The sequence below is a fragment of the Alternaria arbusti genome (genome assembly GCF_024043155.1).
Source record: "Alternaria arbusti strain BMP 1465 chromosome Unknown scaffold_7, whole genome shotgun sequence".
Lineage (NCBI taxonomy): Eukaryota > Fungi > Ascomycota > Dothideomycetes > Pleosporales > Pleosporaceae > Alternaria > Alternaria arbusti.
In genome coordinates, this window is record NW_026249947.1 from 722,540 (window position 1) to 740,383 (window position 17,844).

The 17,844-nt window shown below is 52.0% G+C and overlaps 5 protein-coding genes across 5 annotated transcripts; 3 read left to right on the forward strand and 2 right to left on the reverse strand.

Moving 5' to 3' along the window:
- Positions 1-163: 163 nt before the first annotated feature.
- Positions 164-5,301, forward strand: J4E86_006059 (uncharacterized protein; the record flags this gene model as incomplete). The annotated part of the gene is made up of 8 exons (XM_051446590.1): positions 164-377; positions 425-592; positions 640-681; positions 738-2,719; positions 2,775-3,353; positions 3,401-3,555; positions 3,604-3,701; positions 3,749-5,301. 8 exons carry the CDS (start codon positions 164-166, stop codon positions 5,299-5,301), a joined length of 4,791 nt encoding a protein of 1,596 aa, XP_051302165.1.
- A 246-nt stretch (positions 5,302-5,547) lies between these two features.
- J4E86_006060 (uncharacterized protein) lies at positions 5,548-6,477 on the reverse strand (the record flags this gene model as incomplete). Its single annotated transcript, XM_051446591.1, has 1 exon — positions 5,548-6,477. The coding sequence occupies one exon, from the start codon at positions 6,475-6,477 to the stop codon at positions 5,548-5,550; it is 930 nt and encodes a 309-aa protein (XP_051302166.1).
- An 826-nt stretch (positions 6,478-7,303) lies between these two features.
- Positions 7,304-8,142, reverse strand: J4E86_006061 (uncharacterized protein; the record flags this gene model as incomplete). Its single annotated transcript, XM_051446592.1, has 4 exons — positions 7,304-7,693; positions 7,758-7,855; positions 7,904-8,057; positions 8,110-8,142. 4 exons carry the CDS (start codon positions 8,140-8,142, stop codon positions 7,304-7,306), a joined length of 675 nt encoding a protein of 224 aa, XP_051302167.1.
- A 1,586-nt stretch (positions 8,143-9,728) lies between these two features.
- On the forward strand, positions 9,729-11,544 carry J4E86_006062 (uncharacterized protein; the record flags this gene model as incomplete). Its single annotated transcript, XM_051446593.1, has 4 exons — positions 9,729-9,923; positions 9,980-10,366; positions 10,422-10,769; positions 10,819-11,544. The coding sequence occupies 4 exons, from the start codon at positions 9,729-9,731 to the stop codon at positions 11,542-11,544; spliced, it is 1,656 nt and encodes a 551-aa protein (XP_051302168.1).
- A 4,307-nt stretch (positions 11,545-15,851) lies between these two features.
- On the forward strand, positions 15,852-17,087 carry J4E86_006063 (uncharacterized protein; the record flags this gene model as incomplete). The annotated part of the gene is made up of 2 exons (XM_051446594.1): positions 15,852-16,810; positions 16,961-17,087. The coding sequence occupies 2 exons, from the start codon at positions 15,852-15,854 to the stop codon at positions 17,085-17,087; spliced, it is 1,086 nt and encodes a 361-aa protein (XP_051302169.1).
- Between the last annotated feature and the right edge of the window lie 757 nt (positions 17,088-17,844).

Sequence of the window (17,844 nt, forward strand, 5' to 3'; positions counted from 1 at the left end):
AGTGACTCCGCCAAATCCGGATGTGGCACGCCAGGCCGCGACTTCCTCCATCGTCACTTCCCTCTCATCTCAACTCTCACTTACCGCCCCACTTTAGATTCTGAACTTTTCCCGCCACGCCTTTACTGCCAAAGAGCCTCTGATCAAGCCACATGTAGCAGTCATGGACGACGACCGCTATCAGCATGATGGCTACGAGCAGTTCGGCGCTCCCCGCCGCACGTCGCAGTACGACATGCTTCGGCCTCAGTTCAAGCAGCCGGGAAGACTAGTCGCACCTCGGGATCGCTATCGCGCCACTCAATATGATGACCCCCAGTATGACGTGGTTGAGGACGATGGCATGTACGACCGAGGTCAGCAACTCGATTCATTCGGTATGTGGTCCCCTCGCTTCCAGTACTGCATAGCTCACACTGTGCAGATGACAGAGTGCTTCGGCAGCCGTATCCTAACTTCCAGCGGCAAGCTGCACAAGGCACAAAGAGGTTGTCAATTGCACCAGGCCCTTCCACGTTCTACAGTCATGCGGCGCCTACCCAATCGCAGCCGTCTTACCAGGTTCGTGATCAAGACATGTACAACGAAGAAGGTACTTCAGCCCACACTACAGAGAGGCATCTACTGACTAAGAAGCAGAGTACTACCCGCGTCCTGAACAGGCTATGCGAGGTCAAATGAGTGAGTCGAAAGCACCTCTACTGTTGGTGGTTGTGGCCATGCTGATCACCGTCCAGGCCGCTTTGCCTATAATGCCGCTCCGCTTCAAGAGTCTAGTTCCGACATGCCGCTCGGCCCGTCTTCTAGTCCAGCACTTAGGGCAAGTCAGCGGCGTGCCGAGCAAGTCACTGATTTCGGACCTCAACACGGCTCACAGGCCCCACCGTTCGAAGGCGACGGCCATGTTGTTGCTGAAGAGTACCGACAACAACATGAGCGCTCCCATGGAAAGGCTGCACCGCCCAGTTTTCGACCACATGCTAGCCAACAACGCGGTTCCGCCGCACAACACAGAGGCGACCTCAATCCTCCGCATCATCGACAAGCTCCCCCAGAGCCGCAGACGTACCCAGAAGATGTGTCTAGCGCTGCTCCCATGTGCCAAGGTATCCGCCTGGTCCCTGTCACTACCCTACCAGATCGTCTTCGAATGGTGTTTCCTTATCCGACCTTCAACGCCGTACAGTCCAAGTGTTTCGACAGAGTTTTCAGAACAGATGACAACTTCGTGCTTGCATCCCCTACTGGAAGTGGGAAGACCGTCATTCTCGAGCTTGCTGTTTGTCGAGCTGTTGCCACCAGCGCGACAGGTCAGTACAAGGTGGTCTATCAAGCACCAACAAAGGCTTTGTGCGCAGAACGCCAACGTGACTGGGAAGCCAAGTTCAAAAAGCTGGGTCTCAAATGCGCCGAGCTGACCGGTGACAGCGACCTTGGGGATCTACGCAACGTACAGAGCGCCAACATCATCATAACAACACCCGAGAAGTGGGACAGCATGACCAGGAAGTGGAAAGACCACGAGAAACTGATGAGACTCATCCGCGTCTTTCTTATCGATGAGGTGCATATACTCAAGGAAGACCGTGGTGCCACGCTTGAGACGGTCGTGTCGCGGATGAAATCTATCGGCACGGATGTGCGCTTTGTGGCTTTATCAGCGACAGTGCCCAACTTCCATGACATTGCGGCATGGTTGGGAAAGAACTCGTCGGAACCAGACATCCCAGCCGCCAATGAGAAGTTTGGTGAAGAGTTTCGCCCAGTCAAACTACGCAAGCACGTTCGAGGCTTTGCGTACAACTCTAGCAATGAGTTCGGCTTTGAAAAAGTGCTCGATGCCAAGATTCCTGAGGTCATTGCTTCTCACTCCCAGCGTAAGCCTCTCATGGTCTTTTGTGCAACCCGAAACTCCACAGTCAGTACGGCGAAGCTGATAGCAAACTGGTGGGTCTCGGCATCAGACCGAGATCGCATGTGGAAGCCTCCGTCTAAGCCACCCCTGCTGCTGAACAAGGAGCTTCGAGATACCGTGTCTTCCGGTGTCGCCTTTCATCACGCCGGACTTGATCTCGATGATCGAACCAAGATCGAAAAAGGTTTCATCGCTGGCGAGATCAGTGTCATCTGCTGCACATCTACGCTCGCGGTCGGAGTCAACCTACCCTGCCATCTCGTCATCATCAAGAATACCATGGCGTGGGGTGCGGAAGGAATGCAGGAGTACTCGGACCTGGAGATGATGCAGATGCTGGGTCGCGCGGGACGACCTCAGTACGATGACTCAGCTGTAGCAGTGATTATGACCAGGCAGGCGAAAGTCCGACGGTACGAAATGTTGGTCACAGGCCAGGATCTCATAGAGAGCAAACTCCATCTCAATCTGGTAGATCACATGAACGCCGAGATTGGACTTGGAACTATTAGCGATCTAGAGTCAGCTCGGAAATGGCTAAGAGGTACATTCCTTTACGTCCGACTCCAGCAGAATCCCAGTTACTACAAATTGGACGGCGCTCGAAGTGGTCAAAGCATCGAGGAGCAAGTCGACGACATATGCTTCCGCGACATCACACTCTTGCGCGAGACCAATCTTGTGTCAGGGCAAGAGTACTTCCGATGCACCGAGTTTGGCCATGCTATGGCACGATACTACGTACATTTCGAGACCATGAAAGTCTTCATGGAACTCGGGCTGCGGTCCACTCCCTCGGAGATTGTAAGTCACACAACCTTGGCGCTACTCGGAGGACCTTGCTGACATTCATACACAGCTTTCCGCCATCGCTCAAGCTGTCGAGTACTCTACAATACGCTTTCGTCAAGGCGAAAAGGCGTTCTACAAGCTGCTCAACAAGTCCGCTTCGATCCGCTGGGCTATCCCTGTCAACCTTGATCTACCATCGCAGAAGGTATCTCTCATCGTACAATCCGTTCTTGGGTCTGCCGACATCTCCTGGGAAGGCGAGGCCGGCAAGCATCGTTCTCAATATACGACAGAGACACAGATCATCTTCAAGAATATTGGCAGTCTAATTCGATGCATCATCGACTGCCAGATCGCCTTAGGTGACTCCATCAGTATCCACAGTGCTCTCATGCTTGAGAGAAGCTTAGGCGCCAGAATCTGGGACGATAGCCCGCTCCAAATGAAGCAAATTGGCAGTATCGGCAATGTCGCTGTCAGAAAGCTCGTCAATGCTGGACTGAAGTCCATGGAAGATCTTGAAGGTTGCGAGCCTTATAGGATCGAAGCACTCGTCGGTCGAAATCCACCTTTTGGCCTCGACGTGCTCGAGAAAGTCCGATCGTTTCCAAAGCTTCGCGTCTCACTACAAGCCCAGCCTTCGACAGTCAGTCTGCGATCTTTCTTTGAAATGCATATTCTAATGATATTCAGGCAATCAAAACCCACGATGGGGTCAAAATCCAGATCAAGGCAGACATTGGCTTCATCAACGAGCAGCCGCCCCAGCGCTTCAACAACAAACTCATATACGTGTGCCTTTTGGTTGACACTTCCGATGGCCGCAAGGTGCATTTTGCTCGCATCAGGTAGGCCATTACGATCTCGGTATTGCGCTGTACTAATCTTTGTCGCAGTGGCCCAAAGCTTGGGTCTGGTCAAAGCCTCACATTCCCAGCGCTCTTGACAAACCCCGACCAGTCAATCAACTGCTACGTCATGTGTGATGGCATAGGTATGTATTCCGGCTCGATTGTGAGAGCCAAGACTGATTGTTACAAGCTGGCAGTATGCGTGCCGCCGCCGTGAAGCCCCAGGTCGCCGCTTCTTTGTTCCCAGCCCCAAAACGCTTGGAGTCAGAGCGGCCAGCATCACATCAGTCTAATATGTCAAAGCGCCGCACGGAGACTACAAGGCCAAGCAGAAAGGTGTCCGCCACCAGCGATGACTATGGAGATGGTGATGTGGATGACGATGCTCTTGTCAATGCTTCCTTTCGTGATCTCGACTTTGATCACATCGAGAATTACGCCGACCCTATCGATTCTATTACGCGGAAGAATACTGCGAAGAACAAAGTGACCAAGAACAAGGATGACGGAAAGAGCAAACGGCCGATTGCTGCTGCTGAACAAGACGATCCAGAGCCAGTACAGTTAGCTAATGGAAAGTGGGCCTGCAATCACCCGTGCAAAGATCGGAGTGCATGCAAGCACCAGTGTTGCAAGACTGGTATGGACAAACCATCGAAGAAGAAAGCTGTCGCCAAACGCGTACCATCGATCGAAGATCGACCTGAGCCGACGCAGCAACCACCGCCGCCGAAAGGCAAAGAGAAGCAAACTAAGCTTCAGCTTACAGCATCCAAGAGGAAGGTCTCTGCGCCGATTGACGAGCTCGATCTCACGCAGCAAGAAAAGAAGCAGAAAGCCGACTATGGCACCAACGGACCCAGAGACTATCGCGGCCTCCATCAGCTGCATAAGACGATCCAGGGCAAAGAGCTACCTTCTTCCCTTCATTCCGTCATGTACAAGAAGCCAGCATATTGCTATTCTCAAGGTGGTGAGCATAGTCTTGACTTTATGGGCGGCTCCGCTCCCGAGCGGCATCCAACATCAAGCGATTACGGTGATTTTCGATTTGACGAGCCATCAATCAACTTCGATCATCCTCAGCATCAGTCTGCGCAGCAAAACTCACTCAGTGGCCCACAAGAGCCGGAAGATTACATGGACTATGAGCATGCAGCTCATGTAGCCTCTCACGAATCTGACGCCTTTGACGATGACGACTCCGTCCTTCGAGAGGCTTTCATTGGGCTTGCAGATTCTCAGAATCTTCAGGAGATTCGTGAAAGCGACACTAATACCACGCAGCCCTTCGAAACCGTTATCGACGATGACAATATGGGTTACGGAGAAGGTGACGAGCAGATGGACTCTAGTTTGATCAATTCCGAAGATCACGTTCCGCGAAAGCCGGAGTTCAGTCATCCCGATCATCCTCGCAAAACACAAATCAAGACCTCTCGATCGCCTTTCTTTGACAGCGAAGACAGTGCCGAAGCCGAGATTGCAAATGCCATACCCGCAAAGGAATCTACGTCGCCAGACATGCAACAACGGACGGCTACGCCACGCGAGCTGCACATAGTCGGCGACCAACAAGACGCATGTGTCGAAGAAGAAGTAGCAGGCATATTGAACATGTTCGGCGATGAGCCGGCCGTGGTCTCACTGGTCGAGGAGAAGCCGGTACCCGAAGCTTTCAAGGATCTGGAGCCGTGGCTGTTCCAAGAGTTCGGCGATATCGTGGAACTTGTTGATGACTAGAGGTGCTATATCTGGAGTCACTGCCGTGCAATGGATAGGCAACCTGGACATGTGTGGGTTGGCGAAAATCTGGCGAAATCTAGGCACTAGTAAAGGCCTAGTCTCTCCAACTCGCTTTGTTCCTTGTTCTGTTCATTCATACTGTGAGAACGTCTTCCTTTCTATGAAAGGATGTTGAGCCAGAAGTATACATAACCTTAGCAACGGTCAAGATGTTCAGTTTCAACAGTGTATGCAACGCGCACTCTAGTCACACCTAGAGTCAACCGGCGAGTTGGCAAGGCTGACCAAAGCAGCAACAGCATCATACTCTTTCGCTTCCATCTCTCTGGCCTCCTCTTCCTCCTTGACCACAGCCTCCATCTCAACATCTGGCAGATGCGACAGAAACCACTGCCACTCCTCCAGCCCATCCGCATACTCAGACTCAGCCTCAATCCCCCTCTCCGCCAACTTCCCCTTCATCACCCTATACCTCTCCACCATCCCAAACGTAATAACCGGCACAAACACATCCCCCGACCTCCCCAAAACACACCCATTCAACCTCGCCCTCAACGCCGGAAACATACGATTGAACTTCGACGCAAACGCATTCCCCTCCCTCTCCACCCTCGGCTCCAAATCCTCTCCACCCCTCCCCTTAATGACCCTCCCCACAAACGTCTTATTAAACGCGTCGCGCACCTGCCTGTTCCCCGGAAGCATGATCCCGCGCTTTCGCGCCTCGACAATGGAAAGCTGGAAGTAGAGCTCGAACCAGAGTTCCTCGGCTTCGTACCAGAGGCTCACGGAACGGGCTTTTAGGCCAGCGCGCCCGTAGATTTGGTTGCGCCAGGCGTTTATCTGGGAGATGTGCTGGGGGTTGTGCCAGTCGATGAGGGAGTGCGGGATCTTGCGGAAGTGGAGTTCGGTTGTTTTGTGCGGGGTGGTGCTGCTGTCGCAGAGCATGAGGAGGAGGGATGAGTCTTTGACGCCGAGGGTGGCTTTTTTGCGGGGGCCGCAGGGGATGAGCGTGGACTTTGAACTGGGTGTGTTGCGACTGCTACTTGTAGGCTTTCCGGTGATGGCCGGGGCGCATGTTGTTGATGTTTTGAGCTTTTTGGATGGTGCTGTGAGGGCTGGGTCGGCCTGCTCGTCCGCGCAGCGTTTGCGCTTCTGTGTGGCGACGGACATGACGGAAGGCTGTGGCTGGGGCTCGAGCTTCATTGTCTGGACTGGGGTATGGATCGAGATGTGAGTTTCGGAAGCGCTTCTGATCCTTTTGCGCAAGGTAGGCATCTTGCTTGCTGTGGGAGCTGACAGCCGAAAGCACCAAATCCAATGGGAAAATCGAATAATCTGCAATCTACTTTCGCACCGAAACGTGAGTTAATGAACGGCCGGCGCTATGTAGACTTCTCAGTGGTTTACCTCTTGTGGGTTGCGTTGATATGGTCGGAGCGGTGTTGTGTTGTGTTGTTTGGATGGTTGTGGACAAGAGCCAGGGAAGTCTGAATGAGAGACAAGACGCAACGTAGAGCCAAGCTTACACGATTGCCCGATGGCGAGTGGTGACTGAAAGAGTTTTCAAAAAAAAAAGGTGCGGAGGTGAAAAGAGTGTGAGGACGGGCAGTGTACGCGTTGTTGTTTACACTCGTCGATGACGCCGCGCGACCACAAACACTGATTATTGTCGTCTCGATTCGGGAAAGGTGAATGTGAACGAGAAGGCAAGACGAATGGACCAAAGACATTTACAATAATGATATCTGACTGAGAGATCACAGGTCATGAGAAAAAGGTTGTGGTGACTGCGCGCTTTCGACTGACGTCACCCAAGCAGCTGCCGCGTTATCGCGTTCCCCTTCACTGAACAACATTGCGAGATCCAACTATTCCACACTCAAATGCGAGATTTCGTGTGGAAGTTTGGACTCGTAGGACGATGGTCACCGGATAAGCCGCCGCAAAACAAACGGTGATGGAAATAGTTTATGAGATGAAAAACTGACATTGGTGACTAAGGCGCAGACTCCAGATTAGTATGCCAGTCCAGGCGTACTGCGTTGATGCAGTGCTTCTTCACTCCCTTGCTGATTCGTTCGCAGGACCTGCTTGTAAGGCTTCGTCCACGCTGTCTGACCGCCACATGCGGTTTCCATATCGAGACGAACTGATGATATCTCAACGTTGTGGTGCTCAGAACGACGGCGAAGAGCGTTGAATGCTGGAGCACATCCAATGATGACCGCTGAGGCTTGAAGTCAGCAGAGCTAGAAAGTCCGTCCCAGAGATAGTACCAACCCATTGAAGTCTCGATGACAGTCCACATTTGCAACCACTTCGGGTCTGGTATCTTCGGCAGACCGTCTTTGACGCTGACTTGAACGACACGAAGTGTCGCAAAGACCTGAAAGCAAGCATCATGTCAGTCTTGTCATTGAGGAATGCGGGTAGTAGCGGGTGATACATACAATACATATCCAACCACTTCCGAAGAGGACGAAGATGCCGAGCTTTTGAGCCCTGGGTAGCCGAAGGTTCCAGGTCATGCGAAACGGAAGGAACATTACTGCACTTGTCAGTGAGGTCCCGTAATCGATAGGACTGGCATACGAACCTGCGAGATCACCAGCTACATCTACTGCGTACGCAAACCATAGGCTAAACTGCGCGCGTTTCTGCTCATTCGGTTTCGCGCACATGCCGTAGTTGTACTTCGCATTTTGGTCGTCGCAGACGAAGATAGTTGTCATAGCACTTCCCACATAAGACTGTCCGAGTGTTAGTAACGAGCGCTAAACGATGGTCACGCGTCGCACTTACCAAAACACAAAAGGCCAAAATCGTCCACCACATGATGTTATACTTTGGCGAGGCTTTGTTCAACAGAAGTCGGTATAGTGCTAACAGTGATAGCTTTACTGCTGTCAGAGACGAATAGTACAACAATTGACCAGCCGTCAGCCATCGATAGACCATTCCTGCATCACGAACTTAAGACAGTCAGCATGCCGCTTTGTCTGCGTATGGAAAGATGATTGTACGCACGGAGTCCTGGATACAACGGCGCCTCGCCTCTCTGAACACGCTCGGCTCGATAAAGCGGGTCGTTCTCTTTGAAGAACATGACAAGCATTGCGACATAGAAAACATAAGATAGACAGCAAAAGAAGTCTTGCAGCTCGAATGTTCTCCGCTTGCATAATCGAATGGCAATGCGCGCGACGAAGACCAAAGACGTTAGACTCAGCATAGCGGTGTTGATGCCTTCCAGTTCGCGTCTGCTCATCGTTGCTGGAGGTGCATTCTTGTCCCAAGTGACATCTGCAAGTTGTTGGGACGTCATGGTGTCGGGTCTGGGTATATCGGACGTGTGTTGCCAGACATCCGACGCGGTGAAGCGTTCCAGTACTGTATGTCGGTAGGTATTTGGATGCCCAGATGTGAAGCGATCGATCAAGTAGCGAAAAGTTTACATCAATAGCACCAGCAGGAACGTGTGGATACATCAGATCAAGTATTTGATATCTGACCGCTTGCGAAGCGGAGCCACACGATGAGTATTCCCGTAAGCGCCCGTCTACCTTGATAAGACTGATCTGCCGTACAAGGTACTTTTGTGACGTGGGTCTGTATTACTGCATATCTCACGAAGACCGGTATTGCACAACCCAGTCGCGCAGACCTAACGCGCACTGCCATCGTGCGACCAGTCTAACAAAAGCTGTAGAGCTCATGGTCGCCTCGTCGGTAACATTCGATAGCGCACCGCTTTGGAAGTCTCGTATCGAGCCACTTGAGGATGTCGTCCAGCGGGGCCTGGAGGTACCTGCAGTATCGTTCACAGTCTGGTGGGGGCGATGTTACCGGGAGTAAGGTTCTCATTTCCAGGGTCGTCCCGCCTCTGCCGCTCGGCCGGCACAGCCATCCCCGTTCCGAGCATCCTTCTGCTATCAGAGCGCATCGCTGTTCGGCTTTGATTCATCTCCTTTTCGGAATCAATGTTGTTGTGGCCTTGAGAGTGCTATAGGCTGCTTGTTCATGTGAACTTCATAGCGGCGACGGGTTGCGAGACGCGACTTCCCCCGGACTGCACTAGGCTGGAATAGGAATAGCTGACAGCCCATCTCAGGTGCCCATTCCGTGCAAGAGCAAGGCTTCGCTCACCACATCGCCACAATCCCGCAGGATCCAACCGTCTTCTTGCAGGAGGCTTAGCATTGCGCCAATCATCGGACACGTACCTCAAATTAGATGCTTACAGCCAAGCGAGGTGCAGAAGGATGCGGCGCACTGGTATGCTGTTAAAGAGGCCCCCAAGTGAGAGAGCCCCGGGCCCCCCAGACCTCGACGCGCCCTTGGGACCCAAACGCGCAGGTTATTGTCACGAACGCGCTGCCAAGTGACCTAACTCGCACAATTGATTGCAGCCATCAGCAGCGATGAAGGTCACATGTCTTGTTTCCATTGCAGCTCTTGCAGCCGGTGTGGGAGCCCAAGCTAGCGACGCTGCTTTTGAGCCGCAAGACTTCAACATCACTGCGGCTCTCGAAAACCTCGGCGTCGACGTTTCGGTTCTGCCAGAACCTGCGAATGCACTCAATGCCCGTGTCTCAGATGCGCAATGCTCACATGCTGTAAGTTTTTGTCACAATATCACGAACCTAGGGTTGCGCAAGCTGACAGACCCTAGTGTACCGCGTTGACGATACTCTTCGGCACCGACAAGGTCTTGGCTGAAGGAGCAACCACATACAGTAACTTCACCGGAGGATACTGGTCTGCCCAACAAGGTTTAGTACGACCTTCTTGTGTGTTCAAACCCACGAAGACACTTGAGGTCTCGACACTCGTGCTCGCGGCTAGACTATACCAATGCCCCTTCGCCGTAAAAGGCGGTGGCCATGCTGCGTGGGCCGGTGCATCTAGTATCGAAGATGGAATCACAGTATCGCTTGAAAACTTCAAGCAGGCTGTTGTTGCCTCCGATAAGCAGACGGTTGACATTGGCGCGGGACTCCGATGGATAGACGTCTACAATGCTGTCGAGAAAGACGGTCTAAGTGTCGCAGGAGGACGTGTAAGTCTACGCATCTGCGCCAACTTCATGGTTCTGCCACTGATTATAGGAATAGATGGCCCCCGTTGGCGTGCCTGGCCTTATACTCGGAGGCGGCATATCTCACTTCGCGAGCAAGCGCGGTTGGGCTTGTGATAACGTGGCGAGTTTTGAACTAGTCACAGCTTCTGGTATCGCGATCAACGTCAGCGCGACCTCTTATTCCGACCTATACTGGGCATTGAGAGGAGGCGGCAACAACTTCGGAATCGTTACAAACTTCAAGCTTGACGCCTTTCCTCTTGGTCAGATGTGGGGAGGCCAGCGGGTGTACCTCGAAGATGCATACCCCGCGGTGCTTGATGCGATTCATCAGTTCACAGTCTCTGGTTCTGTCAAGGATGAAGATGCTGCCCAGATTGTTGTAAGTGCGCTGATTTCACTCCCTACGCGCGGAAAGCTGATGTGTCTAGACTTTCGCCAGCGCACCTGGAATCGGCAAGGTCGCTTTCGCCAACCTTCATTATGCCAAGCCTATTGCGAACGCGCCTGTCTTTTCCCGCTGGAATAACATCACTGCCATCGACGACACGACTAACCTTCGCCCAATGTCCGGCATGGCCGATCTCCTCAATCAGGGAGCTCCTGCTCCTGGTGCTTTCCAGACCTGGTGGGGCATCAGTCTGAAGATGGATATGCAACTGCTCAAATTCATCGTCGATACGTTCTACACGCAAGAAGCCACCGTCGCCGACGTCGACAAGATCCTACTCATCATGGCCATCCAGCCCATCACGGAAAGCACGACCCAGGCCATGCAGAAGAATGGCGGGAATGCCTTAGGCATCGACCCAAAGAACGGTCCATACTTCGTGCTCAACTTCAACGCTGCCTGGAATAACAAAGAAGACGAGCCCAAATTTCACAGTGTGATTGCCAAGATCATCAAACTTGTGAAAGCGGAAGCGAAGCGGAGGAACCTGGACAACGACTATGTGTATCTGAACTACGCATCCGAATACCAAGACCCCATCGGCAGCTACGGAGCGAAGAACAAGCAACGGCTGATGAAAATATCCAAGAAGTACGATCCGAAACAGGTCTTCCAATACCTGCAACCGGGTGGCTTCAAGCTTGTCAAAGGCGCGCCGAACCCGAATACCCCGTACGTATCAGTTGCCATTGATCATGAGCTCTAAAAAGAGTCATTATTGACGCGTGGTAGTGGCTCTTAGTTGTCTTGCACTGCGCAGACGATGGACAGGGAAACCAAGCGGTAGCTGCCTTTACGGTTGAAGTGTGGATGGAAGAACTGTAACAAAAGAATATTTAAGCACTCAGAACTTTGCCTTGTCATTTATTTGCGTTAAAAACGTATGCGATCCAATCTGTCTTATAATTGACGATTGGTGTGCGATGCAGTGAAACTACAATTTATCACGTGACCGTCGCATTCACGCTAGATCGACGGAGACTTTGACGGGTACAGCTGGCTTTCAGATCCGTGCTGAGCATTTGATTTACTAGTGAGTGCTATTAAACGTACTCTGTTAGCGATCTGCAGCTCGTAGAGCCTCCAAGTGTTGACTCTTCTACCTTCCCGACAGCCTATATGTCAAGGCGCGTAACCAAATCAGGACTAGCGTCTCCTTCAAGCGGCATCATCGATACCAGCACCTGGGCAGTCTCGATAAGCCATCATTTTACCGATAGCTGTGTCAACGCTGGACTCGCAAATATGGCCCTTACGTTCCGTAAAATCATCCTCTTCGTACTCCTCATTGCCATCCTACTCCACGAACCTACATTCAAGCTCTTCGTCAACCTGCTCGTCAACGCACACATTTTCTCGCGCATCACTCTCGACACCATATGCACCCTGGTCGATGCGCACTTCCCCACGGTCGCATCCGTCACCACTGCAATGTTTCACGATCTACAAGCATTCGTGTCGCAGCGGTATGAGTGGGCGATGTGGAGACTACAGCGCGATGGTGATGGGAAGACGATGGAAAGCTGGCTACTCGCGGCGGAGACAGTTGCCGGTTTCTGCGTGGGAGTGCGAGGGAGGCGTTAACTGGGCACTGTTCATCTGAGTTAATGACTTTTTCTATTGCTCCTGGCGCCTAGCGCTCTCACTGGTGTGATTGATGGAGAAAATGAAATTCGATCAGGAAGACTACACAATGACCAGTATGCTTCCAACCAGGCGGGGTTATTATGCTGTAGTATCGTGGAAAAGCGACTAAGAGACGCAGAGAATACGCAAAGGAGAATATGCACAGAGATAACGTCGATCTGGGACTTTCGGCTACGACTAATGAAGCATGCAGTTACATGGATGAGCGATGTCTGCAAAGACATGTGATGGGAACAAGAAGAGCTAGTGTTGTAACAAAGGCGAGGCCGTGTGGAGAGACCTTGATACCTTTGTCAAAACACCAAAGCTGTACATGAGGAAGCCGCGGATGTACGTGAAGAAACAAATGTCGATGGTAGCCCAGAGAGTCTACTGCGGACTATTAGAGGGACATGAGGATGGGTCGGGAGCGCGCTCCTGAACATCGTTTACCGAGTCGTCCCTTTTGCGCTTATCACCTGCGCTCTGGGTAGGTTCTTGGTACGGTATGTTTGATAGACGAGGCGGGAGTTCATGTGTTCTGACCTGCGGAGCGGGCCGTAATGTGGGGTCCATCGCACCTTGCTGGTGACCTGCGTTGTGACCACCTGCATTATCTGGACCTCGACCTGCCAGTCGACCAGATCGCCTAACCGGAGCTCGCGGCGCAGTGGGTGGGTTGGACGCGGAGGTAATCGTTCGAGACTGTGTCTGTGTCTGCGATACCGTAGATGGCGTTGCGTGGTCGACTGTTGGGGTCGGCAGTGTGTTGCGGCGGGGGAACGGCCCGTAAGGATGTGTGCCTTGGAAAGCTTGGGCCAATGTTGTTACTCCCATAATATCTCGCTGGCTCTTCACAAGTACGGCCGTGACTACGTCACTGATCTCTGCATTGCCCAAATTCCGCATACCTATATATGGACGAAAACTGACGATGTTCTCAGTGTCCGCGGCGGAGACCTCAAGCCACTGTGCCCTAGACTCGATGCGCAATGTCGGGAGACCGAGTGGGTTAGGGGGTGTTTGTCGTCCGTACACTTCTATCAGGAAAAACCTTATCAATGCTGAAGGGCCCATGTTCTTGACTTTCTCCACGAAGTTGTCGTTGCAGCTAGTGATGCGGAAGCCATTTCGTAGCTCTCCAGTCCCGCCGGTGACAACGATTCTCATCTTCTTCGAACTTTGAAGGCCTGCTGATGAAGCTATGGTCTTTCCATTGCCCAGGTGTGCGTTTCGATCGCTGGTAAGTGCCGTCTCTTGAATCTCAACAACATTACCAATCTCTATATCGTCCGGCTGGGCAAGGGTAATCTTTTGATCTTCTCCCTCGTAGATTGCTTGGTATCCGATTACCCGCTTCGAATGCTTTTTGTCAGGCGTTTCGTAAAGATCTAGCTTGCTGTCGCTAATCGCTTTACTTATGCCGGATAGATCCTGATGGGAAGCAGTGTTTGAGAGTGATCGACTGTCTCTAGTGTTATTACGATGTCGGCGGAGGATAGTGTGTTCGCTGAAGCTGTCCACGCCATTACTTGAAACGTTGGGCTTGACTTGGGTGTTCTCAGAAGCCGCATGTACGATTCGATGAGTTTTGTCAGTAGATGCAAGCCTCTCTTGTGTCATTACACCATATTCCGAGTTGTATGAACGAATGGTATCACGCTCGACCGATGATGCTGGGCGTTCGCGCTCTCAATCACCGCGACGATAATCACTACGATAATCTTGTCCTCGGTGGCGTTCGATGGAGGTGACAGTCTGGGAGTCCCCGTGTGCTGATCTCGGGCGGTCTGGGTCGTTTTCTCGTCCAACATTACTCTCGAGTAGCATCGGAGGCCTTGGTCGTCCTCTAGGCTGATCGTTCTTATCATTGGCGGGAACCCAGCTATCGTACTTCATTCGTTTGTTTCGTCCATCATGGTTGAAATCTGACCGTGGTTGGCGGTTTTCGTCCGCGCCGCCCCCTGATTTGCCGCCTCTGCCTTGTCCTGAGGCTCGTTAAACTATGGTTTTGAGAATGGATAGACACCTTCTTACCTTTCCGGCCACGTCCGCTTGTCATGATTATGGAGGGTCGTCAGCCGCCTGACTCCCTCGTGATCTGTGAATTTCGAATTTGTTGGCAGAGTCGATTAAGGTTGAGGTCTCGAATCTGGTGTGTCGAGTGAGAAGCCTCGGTAGAGAGACAAGGGTAGGAGCGCTTGAGTAAGTACAGCTCTGGTTGTAGCTGCGGCCCTTCATTTTGAGGAAGCTCCGTGTAAAGATGCAGTTTTGGGCTTAGGGCGACCGCCTTTTCACGATAAGTGAATGATTATCTTCTTCTAGGAGCTGTTCCACTACCAAAGAATGGAGAAGAGAATCTGACCGATTATCACTAAGGGTGTGCGATAACTCGCATCGCGCTTTGCGCAGATACCTTCAAACGTGGAAGCACAGATTCCAATAGAGACTGTTCAACAGTATGGGTGTAACGGAACGCTAGGCGCGTTCTCACCACTCCTGTTGTCGCTAGAAAGTGCCCATTGTGGCGAACAAGGGTGGTCATGGCTTTGGGATCAAGGTTTGGGACTATCGGCTTTGTTCATCACACACACTTGGAGCTTTGACAAGTCCTTTGTTCAGCTTGTGATTCTCTCGCTTTCCTCGTTGCTCTTTGACAAGCACTTAACGTGTAGACACCATCCAGCAGACTGTAGCTCAATAGGTCATATGCCCGGTATGTATCGGCCATCCAAACGAAAAGGTATCTCATACTTCTTGCGAGGTTCCAGATCTGAACAGCAGCGTACTCCATGTCCTGGAAACCATGGGAAACGATCTCAAAATGGATTGTCTCCAGCCGCGCATCGCCCGAATCGTCGATCGGAACTTGATACCATCTCTTCCAGGAGTGGACTGTGGAGGTTGTACAACGAAGAGAACTCTGTACTTCGCCAAACCTTGAAAGAAGCGAATCTCCTTAGCGAATCGGGTAGAAATACCCAAGATGCTATGTGCCCGACGGCAGCAGGCGAGAGGTCAAACATGACAAAACAAAAGTCGCACACATCCGCTGAGAAGCTGAGTCCATCAAGGGCAGCAGCCAGCATGAATGGCAAGTCACATGCGCCAACGGCCCACCCTACATCAAGAGGCGGTTCTCAACATTGCGGTTGCCATTTGGCGGGTTGCCAGCGTTGTTATCCAGGTGATTATCACGCCGCTCATTGCGGCTTATCTTCCTGCGAGGATTGCGCGGATCTCGGTCCAGGATACGACCTATGGCACGCTTGTCAAACTGCGCCAGATGCTGATATTTTCACCGAAGGGGATTCCGTCTTGTCTCGGACTTTTAATGGTCAGAAGAACGTCTTGTCTCTCGTGGTCGCCCGTGAACTGCTTAATGCGATGCGCAACGCTGTTACCGAGGGCCGTCGGTACCGTAGAACGAAAAAGCAAGTTGATGTGGAACTAGATGCGATAAACGAAGAGGCGCGACCCGCTTGGCAAGTGTACATACGCGCCATTGCGGAGGTCAAGCAGGTCAAGAAGGATTTACGTCTTGCACGCCTCCCCCACTATGACGAACAAGTTCGTCTCAAAGCCGTGAAGGACTATCGCAAGCGCGCACAGAATAATTATCGGGCCTTCAAGACGCGCGAACGGCGACTTAAGAGCAGGCTGCGGGATGCAGAACACATTTGGTGGACCAGCTTGTGGGATCTTGATCATTATCACCGCCTGATCTTGGAAGATGCTGGAGTTGTATCAGATGACGATGAGAGAGACTGGAACGCAGCCGACTACAGATTCCATCACAGAATTCGCTCCCGATACTATGGGGATAGTGATGTGTATAACGGTGAAGATACCAACACGGATAGCTCTTGTGGTGCGGTGTCACCCGAACCAGAGCCCAACGAGATGCCGGCGAAGGCTCCGCGAACGTATGAGGAAGAACTAGCTGATATAAAAGACGAGTGGGTGCAACACCTTGCAGGCCTCGAAGCAAAGGTCCAATCGGCTAGGCAGATGCATGACGACGCTCGGGGCACCCACGGGCCCTTGCTAGACTTTTACTGTAGAGATAATCCCGATCGCGACCCGGAAGAGCTGAAGGATGAGTACGGCCCGCAATTCGTGCAGCTTATACGTAAATATGCAACGATGTTACAGGACGCGGAGGATAAGCTAGAAGCTAGAAGAGCGGCAGCCAGAGCAGCTGGAATCGATCCATATGCGGAAAATGCGTTCGACTTGGGTGGAGATAAGAAGTACCTGGAGAGATTGGTCGCGGAAAATGCTGAGAAGTTGATAGCAAATGTCGACCGCAGAAAGATTTCTCGATGGCTGGATAGCTTCCGGAAGTACGAGCCATGGCCAGTATTGGAGCTGAACTCCGACGGTGGGTTCGGATCAGAGACTAGTTCCATAGCATCTGATTCATCTACTGGGAGCTCAAATCCCGCGGGAAGCAAATTATGTGATAGGGAAGGCTCGAGACTACCTCAACACAGCCGCAAGAGGAACAAGTTTATGGTAGGCGACGCAAACCTGGACAGCATCAGCGTGTTCAATGATGATGACTACATACGGCGACATATTGATAGTTGGGCGACCGAGAAGCGGGGTGGGTATCTGTGATGTAGTCAAGCAGCGATGAGGCTTTATTTTTCGTGTCTGAAGGATTGGGTGGACATTGCATGCTGCATCGAAATCCGAAATTACAAAAATTATAGTCAATCGAGGGGCCTCCTAAGCAACATTGTCGATACTGCCGTAAATGCTCGCGAATAGCTGAACAGGAATTAGACAAAAGTCGTTGGAAATCTGGAGGGATAGCGGCTCCGCTCAGAGGGCGACGAATGAGAAGCAGCGGAGATAGAGGTCGACTACTGCGAGGTGTAGGCTCGTAACTGAGCCGACCGACATGATACTGGGTGATGCTGTTCATGTCGTCTTCCCGTGATGTCGATAGAGTAAAAGGGTTGTGGTAGCAGGACGCGCCTCAAGCAAAGGGAATGATGAGGCATCAAGCTAAAACCTTCGTCCGTGCTTTCGGCAAGCGCCAGAATCCCGAGTTCGGCAAACGTTCCAAGCCTCGCACCACATCTCACCACTTCAGCCTTGCACTCAGCCTGGCACTACTTCACATTCCAAATCGGTATCGGAATCTTCGCTAAACCTTCGGGGGTCGACACGTTCTCAACACTCAGGGGATGTGTTTACCGCTCAATCCGCCAGCTGTGTTGCATACCCCGAGCTGACCTCGCATTGTCACAGCGTCAAGTGTCGCGTCAAGGCCCGAGTTGGCCAGCAGTTTGTATCTCCTTATGTTTTACTGGAAAAAGTGTCAGCCTACGTAGTTGTGCATCCCCGGACGTCACGATAGATTTATTGA